Below are 22,120 nucleotides of genomic sequence, written 5' to 3' on the forward strand. Positions count from 1 at the left end.
CTAAAATGGGCTATCGAAAATACAGGTGAGCGGATTAATCCGGCGCTTAAATGGGCTCTAATGTTGGCCCTCAAATGTCCCCTAGTAGTTTTAATTTTTTCGCTCAAACGTCCTGCGCCCAATTGTATATACCTATACCATTCAAGTGATTATGTTAGAAAGTAAGTTGTAGAATTATATATTAGTCAACAACATTTCATCTCCAAAAATCAACATGTGGGTATTGTCACCTGACTATTTTTTGGTTGTTTTCTATACTGCTGTTGGTTGTTTTGTTTTGCCATTGCTTTGTCAGTTTGTTTTCAGCTTATGCGAGTTTAAATATCCCTTTACTGTCTTTCACCTCCTCTCTTTTACAACAAGGTGAAGGGGTCAAAATAAAATTAAATAGTGGAAATCTGTTGAAATCATTCCAATTGCTTAATTCACTGATGAGGTAGATCATATTGTGATTTACGTCTTAAAATAAAAAAAAGGGTATGTTGAAAAACAAAACTTTACAACATTAGAGATGATTTTGGCTTCCCAATTGTGAACTTACCAATTCTATGTAGCACCTGCATATTGATTTTTTTTTATCACAGATTTCCAAAGCTTGCATTTCCTTTCATGATTTCCTGGATAGAGGGTTAACGCAAGGAAGCTACTGAACCCAGTATATACCTTTGATTTTCTGTTTGAAGGTCAGATAATAAAAATAGACAGAAAATACTTGCAGAACAGAGAAGATATTTCCCAGTTAAAACTCATGAGTCTGACTTGGAACTAAACTTATATGGTCACATACAATAAGTGGAAGACCTCTTTGTCTTAAGTCAAGGTTGTACATACTACAATTAGAATTAAATAAGTGTAAAAGTGGTCTCTACTCTCCAGATGATAATTCAGATTCTTACAAGGGAATGCAATGCAACATGCATGTTCAGTTATATACAATATATAAGAATCCCTCTTGGTTTTGATATATAGGTCATAGTAACTATATATAGACTAACATTAGTGTAGAAAATATTTAGAACTAGATTGCTAGTTCATCTTCAGTGTTTACTACTTTGTCAATCCTAAGGTTACAAGTAAAATCCGGCTTATGAAAGTTGCATTCAACTCGAATCTCAATTAACTAAGACAATTTACCTGTCATAATGTGTATGGCAGTGGCGGATCCAGAACTTTTCATAAGGGGGAGGGGGGCGCTCCAGTCATTCCCTATATAATCAGCCAAAAAAGGGAGGGCCCCCCTCCCCCTGGATCCGCCTATGTAGTTTTTGTTGAGCCGACAACTTCTGTTTGAAAGCTCAACATAGTGACAGTGATCCAGCAGTTGTAGCGGCATACAAGCTTAATATTTCAGATGGTAGAAGAGCTGGATCCTTCATACTTTGTATATATACCCTTATATTATAAAGTTACCATCTGTCATATATGTCCATTGTCCTTGACCTCATTTTCATGGATTAGTGACTACTTGACAAAAAAGTTAAGATTTTGTAGTATTCTTAATTCCTCTCTTATTATGAGTAATAGGATAAATACATTTGGTATTTGCTTACCTTGCAAGGTCATCATCATCATGCCCTTCAGACAGTTTTCACTTGACCTCGACCTTATTTCCTGGATCAGTGAACAAGGTTAACTTATTGTGTTTGAGTCCATATCTCAGATACGAGAAGCAATAGGTCTACTATATTTGGTGTGTAAACAATTGTAAGGTGTAGTTTTCCAACTGGCAGGTGTCATCTGACCTTGACCTCATGTTCATGGTTCAGCAGTTAGTTTTGTGTTTTGGTCTGTTTTTATACTGTATGCAATGCAACTACAATTGGTGTACATTTATTTGACCGTGACCTCATTTTTACATTTCATTGCTCTATGCCAAGTTTTTGTTTTTAGTTAAGGACGGTTTTTCAAATTCTTATAGCAATAGGTCAACTATAAGGTGTATAAGTCTGTCTGACAATTATAAAACATATATGCACTATCATTTTCTATGCTCATGACCTCATTTTCATGGTTCAATGGTCAATCTTAAGTTTTCTTGGTTTTAGTTTGTTTCTTAGATACTATATGCAAAAGGTCAACTATGTTTAGACTAATAAAAGTATGTAATGATTGTAAGGTGTTTCAGGGTTCATCTGACCTTGGCCTCATTTTCATGGTTGATTGATCAGTGTCAAATTTTTCTGGTTAGGTTTGTTTCTTCGCAAAGTGCAATAGGTCAACTATATATTTAGCATAGTTGGTGTATGGAATGATTGTAAGGTGAACATGATTTTCCAGTTTCGTTTATCTGACCTAGACTGCATTTTCTTGGATCATGTTAAATTGGTGTGATAGTTTTATGTAAAGCTTTATATTTAGGACTTATGATCATATATCAACACATCAAAGATTAGAAAAGAAGGCACAACATTTCAGCATGTGCTAAGTTCTGACAGTGGCATTATTTATCAATCAATCATCTATCCAATTATTTCACAGTAAATTCCAGCAGCCAAATTCACTACAGTATATTCCACATGTAAATAAGTACAATTTCATTCCTTATATTCTTTCAAAACAAAATAGAAGATTGAAAACTCTTTCAGGGATGACAACTTTGTCAAACCACTCCACCTTTGACATTGTTGGCTTTGGCAAGTTATTTTCTTTTGTTAAAGACCCTCATTGTACTTGTCCTGTATACATAATAATCAGGTGAGCCCTGCCAGACTTGTACACCATGTAATAATTCCTAACATCAATTATAGCACTTACTGCTTATATATACTGTATACAAGAAACCATGAACATGAGGAGATGGTCAGAAGAGATACATGTATATACACTTATTACAGTCACTCCTTATCAAGCATGTATGGTGGTTTTATTGCTTCAAGTACAAAACTGTACCCGAGAAATGGACCACAACACAAAAACATTGATAAATGGCCTCCTGGTCAGATGAATCCTGCCAGTTAAATATGTACACTTTACCCTTATTCCATATACCAAATACAGTATTAGTATTAGTCTATTGCTTTTAGTATCTGAGATACATATTGAACAGACTTCATCTTGATAAAGTAATCAGGAAATTGAGGTAAGGTTTTCTGGTGCACATGTAGACCTTACAAGGATCCCATATACCAAATATAGCTATTAGTATACTACTTTTTATTAAGCAACTGTTTCACAAGACTAAACCAGATGCTCCGCAGGGCGTAGCTTTATACGACCGCAGAGGTTGAACCCTGAACGGTTGGGGCAAGTATGGACACAACATTCAAGCTGGATTCAGCTCTAAATTTGGATTGTGATTAAATAGTTGACACAGCATAGGTTTCTGACACAGAATGAATGTGTTCTAATGAACTTAAAATTTTTGTTTTCTCTTAGAGCAATTCACTATGCTGTTGAATATTAATCCTCTCAAAAAAATGTTTGAAGAAATTTTCTTTTTTATTTATGAAATTTCAAATGAGAAAAATTGAACCCAATTTTTTTAATCACATCCTCCTTTCCCTTATTCCAAAACTAATCTCAATTAAAATTTCTAATGGAGTTTGCAACAATAACTACTCATTTAAATACATCATAAAATATTAAGATGTAAAATCAAAGCGCGAAAGCGCTGTAAAGGCAGTTAATTACAGGTTGTGTGTATTTCTAGTCCAGTTATATCATTATCTTCCATAGAACAGAGGTGGTTTGTAGTATTTAAGATTTAGAGTTCTCTTGTACCTAGTTCACCTATATCTATAGTCTACTGTTTACAGTATATTTTCTGTACCTCGCCATGAAATGCATTTTTAAGACATAAGAACTTTTCCTTTTTAATGTAAATAAAACTATTTTTAATTATTGATTATATACACATATTCAATTACTCCTATCCTATGAAAAATAATTCACAAAGATTGACTAGTCTCCGTTCTGTGTGTATTGCTAGAACATCAAGTAACATAATGATTAATGTACATAGTAACATGTCAACTCTTTTGAAGACAGAACTTTTTTAAAATTCTCCCTGCAAGCAAAATTATTTTTCAGTATAAACATGATAAAGTTATCTACCTGTATTAATGACCTAGAGACTCTCAAGAGCCTGTGTCGCTCACCTTGGACGGTCTATGTGCATATTAAACAACGGACACACATAAAATGACAAAATTGTGTTTTTGATGATGGGGATGTGTTTGTAGATCTTTCTTTACTGAACATTCTTGGTGCTACAATTATCTCTATCTATAATAAACATGGCCCAGTATTTACAGTTGAAAATATTTTTTAAAAATTAACAAAAAATACAAAAATTTATGAAAATTGTTAAAAATTGACTATAAAGGGCAATAACTCTTTAAGGGGTCAACTTAAAATTTTGGTCATATTGACTTATTTGTAGATCTTACTTTGCAGAACATTATTGCTGTTTACAGTTTATCTCTATCTATAATAATATTTAAGATAATAACCAAACTCTGCAAAATTTCCTTCAAATTACTAATTTGGGGGCAGCAATCCATCAACGGGTTGTCAGATTTGTCTGAAAATTCCTGGGCAGATAGATCTTCACTGAAGAGACAATTTCACCCTTGTCAGATTTGCTCTAAATGCTTTGGTTTCAGAGTTATAAGCCAAAATCTACATTTTACCTGTATGTTCTATTTTTGGCCATAGTGGCCATCTCGGTTGGTTGACCGGGTCTAACCACACATTTTTTAAATTAGATACCGCAATGATGATTTTGGCTAAGTTTGGTTAAATTTGGCACAGTAGTTTCAGAGAAGATTTTTTGTAAAAGTTTATGGACGACGAAACCAAGTGATGAGTCAGGTCAGGTGAGCTAAAAAGGAGTTTTTAATCAAGGTAACAATGACATCTGGTGGCCATAAAAGCTGTCTCATTAGCATTTTAACCACTTCCCATATTTGCTTTTAAGACAATAGAAGAAAATTATTCAATGCAAAAACAAAACTTACTTGTAAATATGAAATTCTCTTTACAGTATGAGTTTTTCTCATTGTTGGAGATTGTACAGTAGTACAGTCCTGTAACTGCTTATACCCATTTCTTATCCCCTTTAGTTTGATAAACTCACAGAATATCATATATTTACATTTTGCCACATCTCCTTATTTTTATATGCATTACAATAACATGAACAATTGTAATTCAAATCTATATATCAAAGCAAAATGAATTTCACTACTTTCATTCATGCATCCTTTGGAAAAATATAAGTTCTAAAATGACAATATTTAGTTTTCGACTCTTAACAGGTATAAACAAGAATGTGTCCCCAGTACACGAATGCCCCACTCGCACTATAATTTTCCATGTTCAGTGGACCGTGACATTGGGGTAAAAACTCTAATTTGGCATTAAAATTAAAAAGATCATATCATAGGGAACATGTGTACCAAGTTTGAAGTCGATTGGACTTCAACTTCATCAAAATCTACCTTGACCAAAAACTTTAACCTGAAGAGGGACAGACGGACGGACGAACGGACGAACAGACGAACGGACGCACAGACCAGAAAACATAATGCCCCCCTACTATCGTAGGTGGGGCATAAAAATGCACAGCTGTGTCATGATTTGTGAAATCTGTGCTGAAAACATAGGCATTTATGGTGTTTGAGTAATTCCATCTGTGAAGCTCAACATTAGCTCGTCAGTTGGTGGTGGACAGTTATAAATCTTTCCTGCAGGATGAATGTACATATCTGTTCAGGAAAACCAATTTCACAAATCAAAACTTTCCTCTAGATTTCTCCTACAATATTCATCCAGTTTAGTTCTTTTGGTTTAACGGGACACCGTCCTGATTTTTAATTTTGTAAACCATTCAGTCTCTTGCTTACAAATGGTGCATGAAAATAGGATGGGAATGCATGGCAGTAGACAAGTCTCTATAAAGTGGGTATGTGCCCTGAAAAAAGTTTTATAACATTAGCTTTTTTGAAACTTGTGAAAGACTTGTGCAACACACATACCTAAATAACTATAACATAGGTGGAGAGCATCATTCATGTCAATGTTTTGTTCCTGTTTACATTGTCATTGATATTTTTCAAGAAAGCCCGAGGCATAGCTCATGAATTCTTGTCATTACAACCGAAATTTACATAATTACTGCTAAAATAATTATCAGTATAATATATCTCTTGTAGAAAAACCATACAATTGTAGTATTAACCAAAAAATGTCAAACAGATGATATTGAATCGTAATCCCAAAAGTTATGACGTCTTGAATTCACCCCCCTTAATTTTTATTCTAAAACGATAATTGCGGTTGCAAACAGACTTTGGTTTACTTGCATGGCGATTATATAAATAACAGTATATATTTCTTAAAGAAAATAAAGTTTTACCATGAATAGTTTCCTGAACGTAGTCGTTTTCAGTAAAATGTGCCTTGCAAACAACAGCTGATTGATATGGGTTCTACGATTGCTCGCACATAACAATCTACGTTTGAGCCATGGCGTTGATCCAACTTTTCCTTCTTATTAAGTCATTTAGAAATGCAAGTCCTCCTCTTAAATGACACTCAGGTACACACCAACAAGGACTAGGCATCGTTAATTGTGTGATTGTTTTGCAGTGCAAAAACGGAAGTTAAGGACGGAACTGACTGGTCTCACTAATAAGAGACAAGAAGAATTTTAGAGACAAACAGCGACAAGAAGTTTAATTTAGTGACGAAGCGACAATAACTAACAAGGGACAAGCGAATCGTAATTCTCTCACGAGGCTATTCTCATTTGATGTGATAGGGTGAAGCTACACCTATCAAATATGTCCCTATGAAAAAGAAGAATTTCACTGTTAGAAAGGAAATGATATTGCATGGTTTTGATTCAATAAATTCTTTAAAAGGAAATTGAAATTTTTTTGTTTTGATGGCCAATTTTTTGCGTGTGCATAAAATATATTTTTTTTTATATCTAATAAAAACTAATCCCTTTCTTCATAATAAAAACATATTTTTATCTATCAATGTACAGTAATATAAAAAATGTTTTATAACCGCCCCTATAATAAAAAATAATGCATGTTTTTTTTAATATCTATGGGGAATAAGTTGTTGCAATGACATTTTTTTTATTTATGTATAGTCGCTATATAGTCTTCTTGACGCTTCTTCTCGCTAAATTAATTATATTGTCGCTTCTTATCGCTATTTTAATTTTACCGTCGCTTCTTGTCTTTAATTAGTGGAACCCTATTCAGGAACGATAATTTCATATTTTACATAACTGAGACCGAAATAACTATAACGTCATACGGCTTCACGTACAGAAATACTTTAAATTGTATATTATGCAATATAATTCAAGGTCAGTCGACTTTTAATTATAATATCATGTTATATCAACGAGTGAAATGATTTTAAAATATCTTTAGATCGCAAATAGTACTCGAAATTGAACGGACCTCTTTCCACACGGAATTCGAATATTGATAGTTTGTAATCAGATTGACTGCTTATAATGCAAAAGACACATTAATAAACAGATTTTTAAAACGAACAATACACACTGATCGTTTCTTTATTTCCCAATGTAAATGAAAGGAACAAAAACCAATACATACCACAAAAAGTAGAGGAGAAATTTAAACATTTCCGGATCTATTTCTTGCAAAATGACCCCCAGCAAAGATTTGCGTAAGGAAAGATGAACCTCATGACTTGAAAGTCAGGCCTTAAAGCACTGCCTTTAAAAACTGCTTGTTATCACTGAATGGTAAAGATTATTTTAATTTATCAGTTGGTAGTAAAAAGTGAATATACATTGTATATTGTATATAACAAAGATTTAAGTTGATTCTGGACAAAGAAAGATAACTCCAATTAAAAAAAAATCTTGCTATTGCACAATATTTTGCAATTAAATATTTCTTGCTTACTATTCTGGACAAAGAAAGATAACTCTAATTAAAAAAAAATTTGCTATTTTACAATATTGTGCAATTAGATATTTCTTGCCATTGCGCAATACTGTGCAATTGAAAAGACTTGCTATTGCACAATACTTAATATAATAATTTTAGATCCTGATTTGGACCAACTTGAAAACTGGGCTCATAATAAAAAATCTAAGTACATTTTTGGATTCAGCATATCAAAGAACCCCAAGATTTCAATTTTTGTTAAAATCAGACTAAGTTTAATTTTGGACCCTTTGGACTTTAGTGTAGACCAATTTGAAAACAGGACCAAAAATGAAGAATCTACAGACACAGTTAGATTTGGTATATCAAAGAACCCCATTTATTCAATTTTTGATGAAATCAAACAAAGTTTAATTTTGGACCCCGATTTGGACCAACTTGAAAACTGGGCCAATAATCAAGAATCTAAGTACATTTTCAGATTCAGCATATCAAAGAACCTAACTGATTCATTTTTTGTCAAAATCAAACTAAGTTTAATTTTGGACCCTTTGGACCTTAATGTAGACCAATTTGAAAACGGGACCAAAAGTTAAGAATCTACATACACAGTCATGACAGTTAGATTCGGCATATCAAAGAACCCCAATTATTCAATTTTGATGAAATCAAACAAAGTTTAATTTTGGACCCTTTGGGCCCCTTATTCTGTTGGGACCTAAACTCCCAAAATCAATACCAACCTTCCTTTATTAGTCATTAACATTGTGTTTAAATTTCATTGATTTCTATTTACTTAAACTAAAGTTATTGTGCGAAAACCAAGAATAATGCTTATTTGGGCCTTTTTTTGGCCCCTAATTCCTAAACTGTTGAAACCAAAACTCCCGAAATCAATCCCAACCGTTCTTTTGTGGTCATAAACCTTGTGTCAAAATTTCATAGATTTCTATTAACTTAAACTAAAGTTATAGTGCGAAAACCAAGAAAATGCTTATTTAGGCCCTTTTTGGCCCCTAATTCCTAAAATGTTGGGACCAAAACTCCCAAAATCAATACCAACCTTCCTTTTGTGGTCATAAACCTTGTGTTAAAATTTCATAGATTTCCATTCACTTTTACTAAAGTTAGAGTGCGAAAACTAAAAGTATTCGGACGACGACGACGCCAACGTGATAGCAATATACGACGAAAAAATTTTCAAATTTTGCGGTCGTATAAAAATATAACAAAATTTTCAAAATGTCACTGAACCTTCAACCATGATAATGAGGTCAATGACAATAGACATAAACAGGAACTTCGTAACACAAGGCATTTGCATACATGTCATGTTTTTCATTGTTGTTAACTTTTGATAGGCTTTATGATTACACCAACAAAATTGTTGTACTGGATAGATTTATTTTTGGACTAAAATCATGATTTCTTTCCTAATCATAAAAGTTTTATAGTTCAGTAACTTTAAATCCAAACAATATCCATCCATTTTACATCTTCAGCTTGGTTCTCCTCCAATGTCTACGTTTAGCATTGTATCTGAAATACAAATAACATAATGAGATGACATACTATCAATTTAAATTTTCTTTCTACTACATGCAAGAAAAGAAAATATTTTCCTAACCCTAAAAACTGATGTAAGTATGCATGTTTAAAATTTATTTATTTTTTATAAAGAAAAACAAGAATGTATGTTTCATTACGTCTTTCATGTTATTGTGCAATTTATAAGTGTCTTTTGACATTATTTGAATCCAAACCAGATAAAAAATAAATGGGGAATGTATCCCTGGGACATCATACAACATCAAAAAGGGTAATAACTGAAGAACAGTAAAAATGACACGACTCAAATTTCTACTATACGAGTTTTGTGGTAATAAATATTGTGTAAAAGTTTCAATTGTCTATATGACAATTGGTTGGTGCAAACTTAATGTAAGAGAACAGAAACAAAGAATTTAGCATTTTTTTAGCATGTAAAGGGGCAAAACTCTAGAACAGTTAAAAGTGACACCATCATAAGGCCAAATAAAAAAGTATGTATGGTTCCAGTTACATCTGAAAAAAAGTTAGGGTAGGATAGTAGGGATTTTTTTTTTTTTTTTTTTTTTTTACATTGAGTCTATGGGAGCAACATTCTGACTTTAACAGTGCTAAATGAAAAATGACAATAAAATCTTTAGGGTAGACTATTTTTAAGCCGAAAAAGTAGGGACGGGACAGTAGGGTTACTGGAACCACACATATATTTTTATTTGGCCTAATTCAAATTCAACAATTTCTTTTCATTTTTAAAGGTACACAACTATAGAACGGTTAGTGACACCACCAAAATTCAAACTGAATCTGTGTTTTGTGGTAATAAGCATTGTGTATAAGTTTCATAATATTTGGTTGAGGCAGACTAGTTGGAGAATGGAAACCAATATTGGTACAAACAGACGGACAAGGGTAGAACTTAATGCCAACTCTGCTACGCATTTACATAATGGCATTACAACAGTCATCAGAAATAATAGCAAATAGTGCTTTATTTGTAATTTTTTTTACCAAATTTTAGCATTCACCTTGTCCATCGATATCCGTCTGTTCTGTTCTGACAAAACAATTTTCAATACGACAACTACCAAACAGGATAACTATATTTGAATACCAGCTTAACAGTGATGTGTGTGATGTGCAAGCTCTTATTAAATATATCAGACTACTACTGGTATTCCAATACTTAGAATTACAAGTAGTGGTATGCTTAATAGCACAACAATGAATGCTTTCATAATTCCTATTCTTTCAATTATGTATTGATAGAAATTGAGTTGATAGGATATGCAGTGTGAAAATAGTTACCTAATTGTGTTGCCTGTTTTCATTCTAACCCATTGTGGCACTGGCCTGTTCTGTTTCTGTTTTTTGGCCAATTTCATTTTGGTCCTGAAGGATTTGTGTGCACCCTGTAAATATAAAGGCACATTACAAAATAAATAAATTATATATTCCCACAATTCTGGTTCTTCACAAGGAATTTACTAGTAAAGCCATTGCAACATGAACGTACACCTGAGTACGGACCAAACTGTGCACCTATAATATAAAAGTTCATTAAGCGTCTTCATGATTGTCATTATGCAAGATATGCTATAAGTCTATAACTAAGTTTGTTACGTAGGTACTTAATAACAATACCCTAATGAGAACAATGCTGATTTAAAAATTATAAGAATTTAATTTACAATCATTTTACTTCAACCATTCACTCAGTGATCGTGAAGGACGTAGGCCCTGCGCCTTTAGCGTATATTGACAAGAAATGGTGCATACATTGACAAATGTAAGCGCCCACGTGGCACACGATATTTTTCACTTTGTTTCGAAACACTTAGATATCGTAAAATAGATTACCGATCATGCTCCGTGCCGCCATGTGTGTGTACACAACTGTGTAATGTTCCTCCAATAATAGGAGCACCTTTATGTTTTTTGGACGTCTCGGGTGTTTTCCTATTGTAATAATAGAACCATGCGATCTAACTGATAACCCGAAAAACGTAATAAACCATCGTTCATGATATATCTATTTAATAAACAACTTTAAATTTGTGAAATTTGGCTAGTACAGACGAGATTTAACTCTAATAATAATCTCATTTAGTTTAGCTTGCTTTTATTTCCATTGAAGAACCCCAACGACTTTTTAAGGATAAAGTTTTTGTCTCCATAAAAGACGCTCAACTGTCCTCGTCAATTTTTGGTCTTTGGCTCGTTTTGACATTTGTAAACATGACTTCAGCGATTTGTTGTTTTGTTCTATGAATTAATGGTACTCTATACTGTTATTCTTGTCACCGTGATGAAGTTATAATAATACAAGAAGTGCAGAGGAAATGCCTGAAATGTCCTTGGATACGGAACGTCTGGAAAAAAGTATGGTATCGACGAAGACCCAAATTTAATGTACAAAAAAAACATGAACATGATCAAGGCACCAGTACCAGTTTTTGATATGGGACTAGCTCTGACATTCCACGGCCCAAGCTTGTCTGGCAAAACAGCCTTTGGAAGTCAGAGTAAAAGCGTTGTCTTATAACACAGGTCCAGTCCAAGTTGATACAAAGATGATTTTGAAAGAATGATCATGCTCTCCACCTGGTTACAGTACTAGTATAACATGCAACTTGATTATACATGTATCTACTCTAGCCAGCAATGACAATGCCTAATAACTTTTCCTAGTTGCAGCAGCAAATCTGTCTGCACATTGAGTCATTGAATAGTAGAATAGTATAAACGACGTACAGGGACCTATATATGTTAATTTGTGCGTCATTCTGGTCTCTTGTGCCCAGTTGTTTAGAGTTCTCATTGGCAGTCATACCACATCTTCTTAGTTGAATAGTTTTTTATACATGTACCTCACCATAACGTCTAAGAATTTAAAATTATTCATTTCAAGTCAAGATCAACAAATGAAAACTTACAGAATGATAGGAAAGAACCTAATAAATATTCTTTTATTATATAACCGAATAGGTTAACTAGCTATGAAACAACAGCAATACGCCGATATTCACTTAATTTCTAAATTAAGAATACTGTCAAATTATAATTTATTCTGAATTAAAATTAGAACTTTAGGTAATTGAGGGGTCATAACACAAGAACAGCTCAACTTAACTAATGAATAAATAACAAAATAAGAACAGAGACCCATCATTCCCGAAAATGGGAAAAATGGTGTATAAACTAAGCTTGTTTACATTCCGAGCATAGAACTTAGGAAAGATACAACGCTATACAACGTTTGGCCCAAAGAGAATTTCAGACAGTTAAAGGTTATCAAGGTATTTCAGAAAATATCGTCTTAAGTTTACATCACAATACTTGCACCTGGAGCGACAAGGGAAGACATGATTTTATACGCACTAAAAAATCGTATTAACTGGTTCTAAACAGAATCATCGACAGAACATCGATTTCAATCTTGATTATTCAATGTCAATTTTAATGCATTAAAGACATTTTGGTTTGATTAAATGTTCAATTTGTGGCTAAAATCGTAAATAAAATTTAGTACCATGATGATTGTGGGGACACAAGAATTGAAAGGAAGTTACAGAGTTGCGTCCCTTAGAGTCGGGTGCGAACTTAGGTATTTTCGACCCTAATTCACGTTCGTCCCAATCTCAATGTTTCTTTTTGTCAAATCACTATTTACTCTGACTACCATGCATACATCGTTTATCACGGATAATTGGATATGATGGATATTTTTTAGAAAGCAGGCGTGATTTAGTAATCTTCTTCTGATAGAAAATTTTATTAAATAAATGATAACCTACTAATAAAAAGCTACTTAATTACGCGTGTTAAACTGAGGGTTTTATATGTTTTTGATATTGATTGCTTACGGTATTTTTTTTTTACATTTCTGCATGATATAACATTTTTTAACTTATTCTAGTAATTTATATTGTATATAGATATAAGAAGATGTGAAATGAGGGGCAATAATACAACTCCCAACCAAGTCACAATTTGTAAACGTACAAACCATTAAAGGTCAAAGTACGGTCTTCACTTTGAACACGGAGCCTAACATTGGCTCACACCGAACAGCATATATTTACGCTTCAATGTAAATTTTTTTTATTGTGTAGCTTTTTTGTTTGACATATCACCATGTGCAGCGGTTACATCACTAATTAAAACCGGCACAATATCTATATTAATCGTTATTTTGCCCTGCGGAGCTAGCAAAATAGCGACAAGGAGGCTATTTTGCCACTGCCTATTAATATATTGTTTCGAGAAATTCAACTTTGTATAACTATATATAACTGAAGTCCCAGGTTTAAATTCCTTAATTAGTTTGTAATATGTACGTAATTTGTTTTGGCAGGGCTGTAGATTACATTGAGGCATGTAGGCCGTTGCCTCCTATTTCGGGCTGACAGAAAAAAGAAAAAAAAAACACCAAAAAGAAAAAAAAAATGTTAAAATCATGCATTTATTTATTCTAATAGCATTGGTTGTAGAGATTGAGCCAAAATGGACAATGGAGCAAGCAATCATTGAAAACACGCAGTTCTATCCAAATATAAAACAAATACTATAATAAAAATAAGAATAAGAATATTTATTATTCCAATCAAGGGCCCTTGATGGGCAGCATAACATGTACACATAAAACAATACATCATGATTTGTAACAGAAAAACGTTAACATTTTTATATATTAAAATGAAAGTTCAGACAGATGTTATTATCTTCATTCTTTAAAAATAACATACATTTAATTCCAGGCAGGATCAGAACTATAATTCATTACAATTATCATTGTTATTACATACATTAATTAACATTTCGTCTAACATCTAGACATGTAATAATATATATAGCTCCCTATACATATTTAAGTACAGACAAATTTTCATTATTAAATAACCAAACAAATTTTGACTCATTTGAAAGATATATAAAATAAGGACAGATACAGTTTATCTCCTTGAAAAATATCTCCCTATCATTTGTGTATGCTGGACAACTAGTAATAAAATGTTGCTCATCTTCAACCAGATTTAGAGAACATTTGTTACAAAGCCTTTGGTCTCTTTCTATATATAAGTTTTGAACCTGTCTCTATTTTGTCATGAGCTCATGTGCACTGATTCAGATTTTACATATGGCACTTCTCAATTGAAAATTGTTTTAAGAAAGATACATTTCTTTCGAAAAACAAGTTTTAAGTCTGAAATAAGTATCTAATTATCTGCTCTTTGTATCTGTTCTTTTTGTGTTCCAAAATATTACAAAACTATTACAAAGTTTTTGCTTAAAGCTAGGTTCACACTGCCGATCAGATCAACTCGACCATTCACGACTCCAATGCGACTCAAATTCGACCACTGATTGAATACATATTCGATAATTCCGACCAATTGACAATCTTTACTCAACTATACTCGATCTCAGCCTGACCTCGGCCAGACCAGATCGACTTGATCGTCATGATAGGGGTCGTAGGGATAGTCGGGCAATGGTCGGGTATGTACAATTTCAGTATTTAAAAACATCTGATTTTTTCTTTTATATCACCCGCTGCAGCGGAGGAGGCATTTTTTATGTCTTTCTTTGCTGTACAGTATAGCTGTTTACAGTTTATCTCTATCTATAATAATACTGAAAGATAAAAACCAAAAGCTGCAAAATTTTCTTTAAACTACAAATGCAGGGGCAGCAACCCAACAATGGGTTGTCTCAATGGTCTTAAAATTTCAGGTCAGATAGATCTTGACCTAATGAACAATGTTATCAATGTCAGATTTGTTCTTAATGCTTTGGTTTCAGAGATATATGAGCTAAAAACTGCATTGAACCCAATGTACTACCTTTAGCCATGTCGGCCATCTTGGTTCGCGGGCAGGCACATCATATACAACACCTTAATGATGATTGTGGACAATTTTGGTTAAATTGGTCTCAGTAGTTTCAGAGGAGAAGATTTGTGTAGAAGATTACAAAAATTGTAAAAAAAAATGACTATAAAGGGCAATAACTCCGTAAGGGATCAACTGACCATTTTGATCATGTTAACATATTGTAGATTTTCTTTTACTTAAGATTATTGCTGTTGACAGTTTATCTGTATCTATAATAATATTCAAAATAGTAACCAAAAACGGCAAAATTTCCTTAGAATTACCAATTCAGGGGCAGCAACCTAAGAACGGGTTGTCCGATTCATCTGCAAATTTAAGGGCATATAGATGTTGACCTAATTAACAATTTTACCCAATGACAGATTTGCTCTAAATGCTTTGGTTACAGAGATATTAGACAAAATCTACATTTTACCCCTATGTTCTATTTTTAGCCATGGCGTCCATCTTTGTTAGTTGGACGGTAGTTAGACGACAACGGACCACATACGCCAAGTGATGAGAAAGGCTCACTTGGGGTTGACAGCAAAGTGTGCCGAAAATCTAGATGATGCAATGGCTGACAAGGCGACCAGTGCGTGGGCAGTATAAATAGTAATTACAAAAATACTGAACTCCGAGGAAAATTTAAAACGGAAAGCCCCTAATCAAATGGCAAAATAAAAAATATAAGAGACTTACAGGAGCTGAACAAAGAGGACCCCAATGGTTATAAAAACTTCCTGAAAGTAAAGTAGGGCGCTGATTTGTTATGGGAGTGTTACTGATCTTTTCTTCAATATGAGATTTGTCACTGGATTAGTAGTGATGTTAGACAGCAAGAAACATAAATATGTCCATCCCCTTTTCCTTGTTTTCTTACAGATTAAGCCTACTGTTTGTGTCATATATGTGCATATGTGTATAATCAGTATTTGCCATAGATCTGATACCCAGTAGTTGAATGGTTCAGGATATTTCTTCTTGGTGTATCAATGGCAACAACCTGCTTTTTTTTTTTTTTTTTTTTTACTTTTTTTACTATTGCAAAAAGGGGGTAAAGATGTCACATATTTTTAAAAATTTGACCAGCAAGAAAATTTCAATACCCTTGATGATACCTTTTCTGAAACTGTCTCATTTTTTTTAATAAAATTGTATCAAAAAGCGTACTGATGAAAACAGTGTTTGTTAATTTCTGTGTCATTTGGTGTCCTGTGGAGAGTTGTCTCATTGGCAATTATACTACATCTTCTTTTTTTATACTACAAAAAAATCTGGATATACGAAAAATAGGGACAGTCAAACAAAGATAGCTCATTAAATAGCTAAAATATAACATTGATGTTCTTAAAAACTAACCTTGAAGGCTAAATTAGTCATCAGCTGTCTAATAATGAATTTTAATGCACAGTTACTTTCACATTTGAAAATTCTCTGGGGCCAAAATGCAGAATCTACTTCCCTTCCGAAACACCTGAGATCATCCCAGGTTTCATTGGGTTTCGTGTTACCAAGTTTTTATTTTTTGTATGCTGTGTTATGTTCACTTCTGTTTGTCTTCTCGTCGGCTTTCGTTTTTCGCTATGGTTGTGATAGTTTGACCTTTGAGTTTGATTGTTCCTTTGGTATCTGTGTATTCTCTTTTAAAATTTTACCCCTCCTTGCAAAAGTACAAACGCGTACTGTAGATGGATAAATTTGAGTACAGTTAAAAATAAATAGTGACAATATATTTTTGCAGAAGTTATAAGAGTTAATCAGAGCTGCACACATTTTTAAAGAATCGTGTAGCAGTCATGTATACTCGTGCATGGCCGAGTAGAGATCGAACAGTGGTCGCATAGAGATCAGGTATTGGTCGAGTTGGTCTGGCGGGATGAAAAAAATGTAGACGTCGCAGTGATCATGAAGCTATCGGGCATTGGTCGAGGTAATCTTAACCACGTATCATGCAGGTTGTTGTTGAACGGGAAATGATCAGATATTAGCCGAGCAAAGATCGAAATGATCGAGTACTGATCGATAAAACTATTTGTATTCCGACCAAACTCGATTTCTACACGATCCTTTCTCGATCAATTCGACCGCTCCTCGACGAATTCTCGATCTCTTCTCGAGTGACTGGCTTCTCGATCCGTACTCGAATGTTTTTGACATGTCAAAAACTCTCGGATAGAAAGTCAGATCGATGACGACCAAGGTAGACCACCCCAAACATTCGTTTCGTTTAAAACAAACCAGTCACCCGATCGCTTAATTTGTCTTGATCGAGATTGATCAAGTTGGTCTGATCGGCAGTGTGAACCTAGCTTAACTGACTTGATAAAAAAGTTGAGCTTTACCTCCAAATTATGAATATTCAGCTTTTTAAAAATGTAATGTATGGATGAATACAAGCATTCAATGTTATTATTAAACATGTTTTTGTTACACATATAGGTATCATACAGTAAACTATCTTTCATATGTGGCTCAAGACATATATGGTTCTGTTAGCATACATATATAAGTGACAATGTTGGCAATATTGAATGGATAGAAGTGCTAAAGAGATGGGATTCGTCCAGGCACAGAAAAATAGCCTTAGCAGTTGACAAAGCCTAGTACCGAATAAAACTTTCAGTGTAAAAAAACAGTGTTACCTTATAATAATTTGAATTTGACAATTAAAGTTATGAGCTATTAAGTATGCATATTTTTCATTTTAAGGTTTGATAATTGTGTCTCTGAAACGAAGTCGAATTAACTCGATTTGGATAGCTAAAAATGCCTGATAAATCACAAAAAAGTCTGAACTTTCATTTTAAGTTCGCAATTTGTTTTCCTTAAACTTAGTAAAATAGCTTGTGATGAGTCATAAAGCAGAATAAAGCGAAACAAATTTTTACATTACCGACATATCTAACAGTGGTTTATAACTATTTTCAATATATTCCAGTTTCTTATTTATTGAAATATAAGAAAATTGAGCAAGTGGTGAATTCTGGGGAGGTACATTATATACAGAGAAAAAGCCCAAAAAAATTTTCTGCATAAAACGAGTCCATTTTTTTAGCCTCGCTCCACTCGGCATCACTCAACTGTCTCCCCTTACAAGACAGACACTTTACGACCCTGTTTGGTATTCACCTGATAAACATGATGAGAAAAAAACATTTTCATATCTTTCTTGTTATCTTTTTTCCAGTGCAGATATGAGTTTTCCTTCTGACAGTGTTCCTTTATTATTCCTGACATTGTAAAAAAAAAAACGACTTTTTAGAAACTGAAAAAAATGTGTTTGTTAAAGCTAAGTACCGTGGAAAGCTAGTCAATATCTTCGATTGATTGATATGCTAGTTTTTATTTTGTTTAAAAGAGGGTCTTTATACAAATATAACCGCACTATTTAACATGTTTAAGAGACTGAAAAATAACCGGTTCTTTGATATGCTGATTCTAGCAATGTACTTCTGTATTGGATATTGGACTATAAAAGGTAATTGTCCAATTTCATTTTTTTCAGTTCTTTAGCCACATTTATTTTGTGTCACAAACATTTACTGTGTCAAATATTCAGTCACAATCCAAATTTAGAGCTGTTTTAAGCTCGAATGTTGTGGCAATACTTGCTCAACTGTTCAAGGTTCGACTTCTGCAGGAAAATCCGGTTTGCTGTCTCTCTAACAGCCTCTTATTATAGTTCGTTCTTTTGTTGTACTGTTATACCACTGTCCCAGGTTAGGGGGAGGGTTGGGATCCCGCTAGCATGTTTAACCCGCCATATCCTGTCCCATGTCAGAAACCTATACATCAGTGGTTGTCGTTTGTTGATGAGTTATACATGTTTGCTATTCGTTCATTTTTTGTACATACATTAGGCTGTTAGTTTCTCGTTTGAATATTGCTTTATATTAGTCATAAAGAAATTTATCTGGTCCTTTTATTGTTGAAGGCATTACGGTGACCTATAGTTGTTACTTTCTGTGTCATTTGGTCTCTTGTTGATATCTGTCTCATTGGCCGTTCATACCACATCTTCTTTCTTATAAATAACAAAAAATAGATGTGACAGACATGAACCAACGTTGTCGTCTGTGTGGTCGAATCACTGAGCTGCAGGCTCCTGACTTCTGAATTGGGACAGGCACATAAAGAATATGAATGGGCCGTTACTTCGTGTTTGCCACGGCGAACTCACCCCCCCCCAAAAAAAACCCCCCAAAAAACCCCAAAAAACACACACACACATAAAATCTTGAGCAGTGCTTGCCTTCTGTAACATGTCATTCAATAGATCAAAGGTAACCATTTTAATATCAAGATTTTCTTTAGCCTGGACATTCTCTCCTTTATCAGTTTTCCCAAGAAAACCATTCAAACAATACATACTTGGTTAAGTTATACAAGCTTAACATAAATTGTTCAAATAAGCCTTTGAAAATACTGGAATTAATTATATTTGGAGTGTCTTGCATAATGAATACTTTTTTGAAATACCAGACATGATATCCTCTAATTTGACTTCACCGAATAAGCCTTTGAAAAAAAATTTGAACTTAAATGATTAACAAGACATGTGCCACATGAGGAGAAGGATTTCAAGCGGTCTTTCCTGTGGCCCCTGGCGAAGGATGTCGGCGACCCTCGAGGGCCTGTTTTTTTGGTGGGGTTCTACTGTCGGCTTCGTCTCCGTGCTTTGTATCGATTTTTCTATGTTGTCATACAATTTATTTGGTTTTCTGTTGGTAAATTTTCGGCAGGTCCTTTTTGCCATGGCATGTCAGTTTGTCTTTTTCAAATTTTCATCAAGTTCACATGATTTCAATTATTTTTAAAAATAACAAACATATTTTCTCGTTTGAATTGTTTTACATTTGTCATTTCGGAACCTTTTATAGTTGACTATGTGGGTATGGACTTTGCTCATTGTAGAAGGCCATACGATGACCGAATGGCTAATGGTTGTTCATTTCTCAGTGTGCCATTTATAGTCTCTTTTGGACAGGTGTCTCATCATTGGTAATCATACCGCATCGTCCTTTTTTCTATTATTAATCTCGGATAGAGATCCTTCATGACGTTTCAATTTGGACATATTAAAAGATAACTTATTTTATATTAAGAGTTAGACAATTATAAGTACCGAAATTCGCGTGTGGTAAAAGATAAGTACCGAGGAGGAACGACCGGTGGCACAAAGTTACTTTGGGACGAAATTATAATGTTGACATGAATATTCTTTTACGGAATATAGAAATGAATATTTTCACTAAATCTTACTGCCGTCAATTCAAATAGTGACAAAATGTTTTGTATTTTGTGACATTCTACGTGTTAATGTCTATCTAATCACTATTTTAAAAATATTTCAAAACAGTTTCTCTCGTTTCACTTTTATTTGCTGCAGAACAGGTAGCAACACAAGCGGAGTCATCGTCTGCATTCTTAAAAGAATTTAGGCCCAACAATTGCAAATTTTTGTACTTATTAACTAAGTATATTTCTTTTTTCTACAACCACATCGATTATATACTTTTAATTAATAAAATAATCACATTGGTAATGCCCTGCTTAAACAAATACAATATTTGCACACTTTTCCCGGAGCGGATGAAAGCGTCTTTTGACGTTAATCGGTCAACCAAACTGAGTTGAAAGTGAAACCCAAGTAAAAGTGAAACCTATCTTGAAATAACTTTTATGTGGAAAAGCATGTCATAGAAATTCAATATTATGGTTGTGCATTACTTAACTAGAATGTTTAAATTATTTTTCGTAGGTTCTTTAAATTAAACTAATAAGATTCAAAATGATAAACATGTGCTTTCTTCAAACTGTCAACAACTTGAACAAGATATCCAATGGAGCTATTTAAACTCTTTTAATCAGTTGAAGAGTGTGGAATTAATTGTATAGTGTTACAGCTAAATGATCAATCAAAAATTGTTCGTGAACATTAACAGTTTAACATGAGGTGTTGTAATAAGTGTAGGTTACAGACCTGTGGCCTGTAGGAAAGAATTCTGAAAAACAAATGGAAAAGACAGTAAAAATTTGGGACGAAGGACCTTCTGCTGACTACCAGATGGAATTGGTAAGAAAACAGTTGCAATAATTTGAGCTTAATATGGAAATATTCCAGAGAATCACCAAAGCAAATTACAATTATATTATTTTTTTTTATTTGGGGGGGGGGGTCTATTTTTGTAAATACTTTGTACAGTACTAGTGTTACATGTATATAGTGGTCAGGGTCTATATGTTAAGACTTAAGAATTGTGAAAGTTGTATAAATATTTCACTTTCTTGCTTATCTTGTCCTTTTTTTCAATAGTTTACTAATGTCTGATATAAATTTAAACTTTAAAAGCATGTTTAATAAGTCTAATAATTGTACATACCGGTATGTACAATTTGTAATTGGTATTTGAATATTTTTGTAGTGGCAATTATTATTTTGGTATACATGTATATGTATCTGTTGTTAAAATATTTTACATGTCTTAAAATTATTTTAAAAATGGCACATAGTCAGGATACATTGAATAAACAAATGATGATCGATGAATAAAGCTAAAAAGAAACATATGAGTGTTGTTTACATGATGTCTATGTTTGGAACTTTTTCTTGTTTCAGCTCCTATCTTCCTCCAACAATTATACCAAAACTTATTATTAAACCTGTTAAAACATAAATTTAGCTTTGTAAATATGGTAAACTAAATATACATGTACACATAGATTAATTCCCCTCCCCCCCCCCCCAAAAAAAAAAAATAAATATTAAAAATGAGAGTGTTTTACACAATGAAATGCTGAACTACACAAAAT

The 22,120-nt window shown here is 33.4% G+C and overlaps 1 protein-coding gene and 1 long non-coding RNA gene across 2 annotated transcripts in view; one reads left to right on the forward strand and one right to left on the reverse strand.

The window, feature by feature from the left end:
* Positions 1-9,317: 9,317 nt before the first annotated feature.
* LOC143082691 (uncharacterized) lies at positions 9,318-12,833 on the reverse strand. The gene is made up of 3 exons (XR_012980444.1): positions 12,810-12,833; positions 10,737-10,840; positions 9,318-9,422 (listed from the first exon to the last, which is right to left on the reverse strand). It is a non-coding gene; the product is annotated as an uncharacterized LOC143082691 (long non-coding RNA).
* Positions 12,834-20,916: 8,083 nt separating this feature from the next.
* Positions 20,917-22,120, forward strand: part of LOC143082692 (uncharacterized) — a 106,857-nt gene continuing 105,653 nt past the window's right edge. Inside the window, exon 1 of the mRNA XM_076258504.1 lies at positions 20,917-21,383. Within this exon, the coding sequence (XP_076114619.1) occupies positions 21,324-21,383 (60 nt within the window). The 5' untranslated portion in view covers positions 20,917-21,323. The remainder of the gene's footprint in view (positions 21,384-22,120) is intronic.

Source organism: Mytilus galloprovincialis, chromosome 7 (genome assembly GCF_965363235.1).
Source record: "Mytilus galloprovincialis chromosome 7, xbMytGall1.hap1.1, whole genome shotgun sequence".
Taxonomy (NCBI): Eukaryota; Metazoa; Mollusca; class Bivalvia; order Mytilida; family Mytilidae; genus Mytilus; species Mytilus galloprovincialis.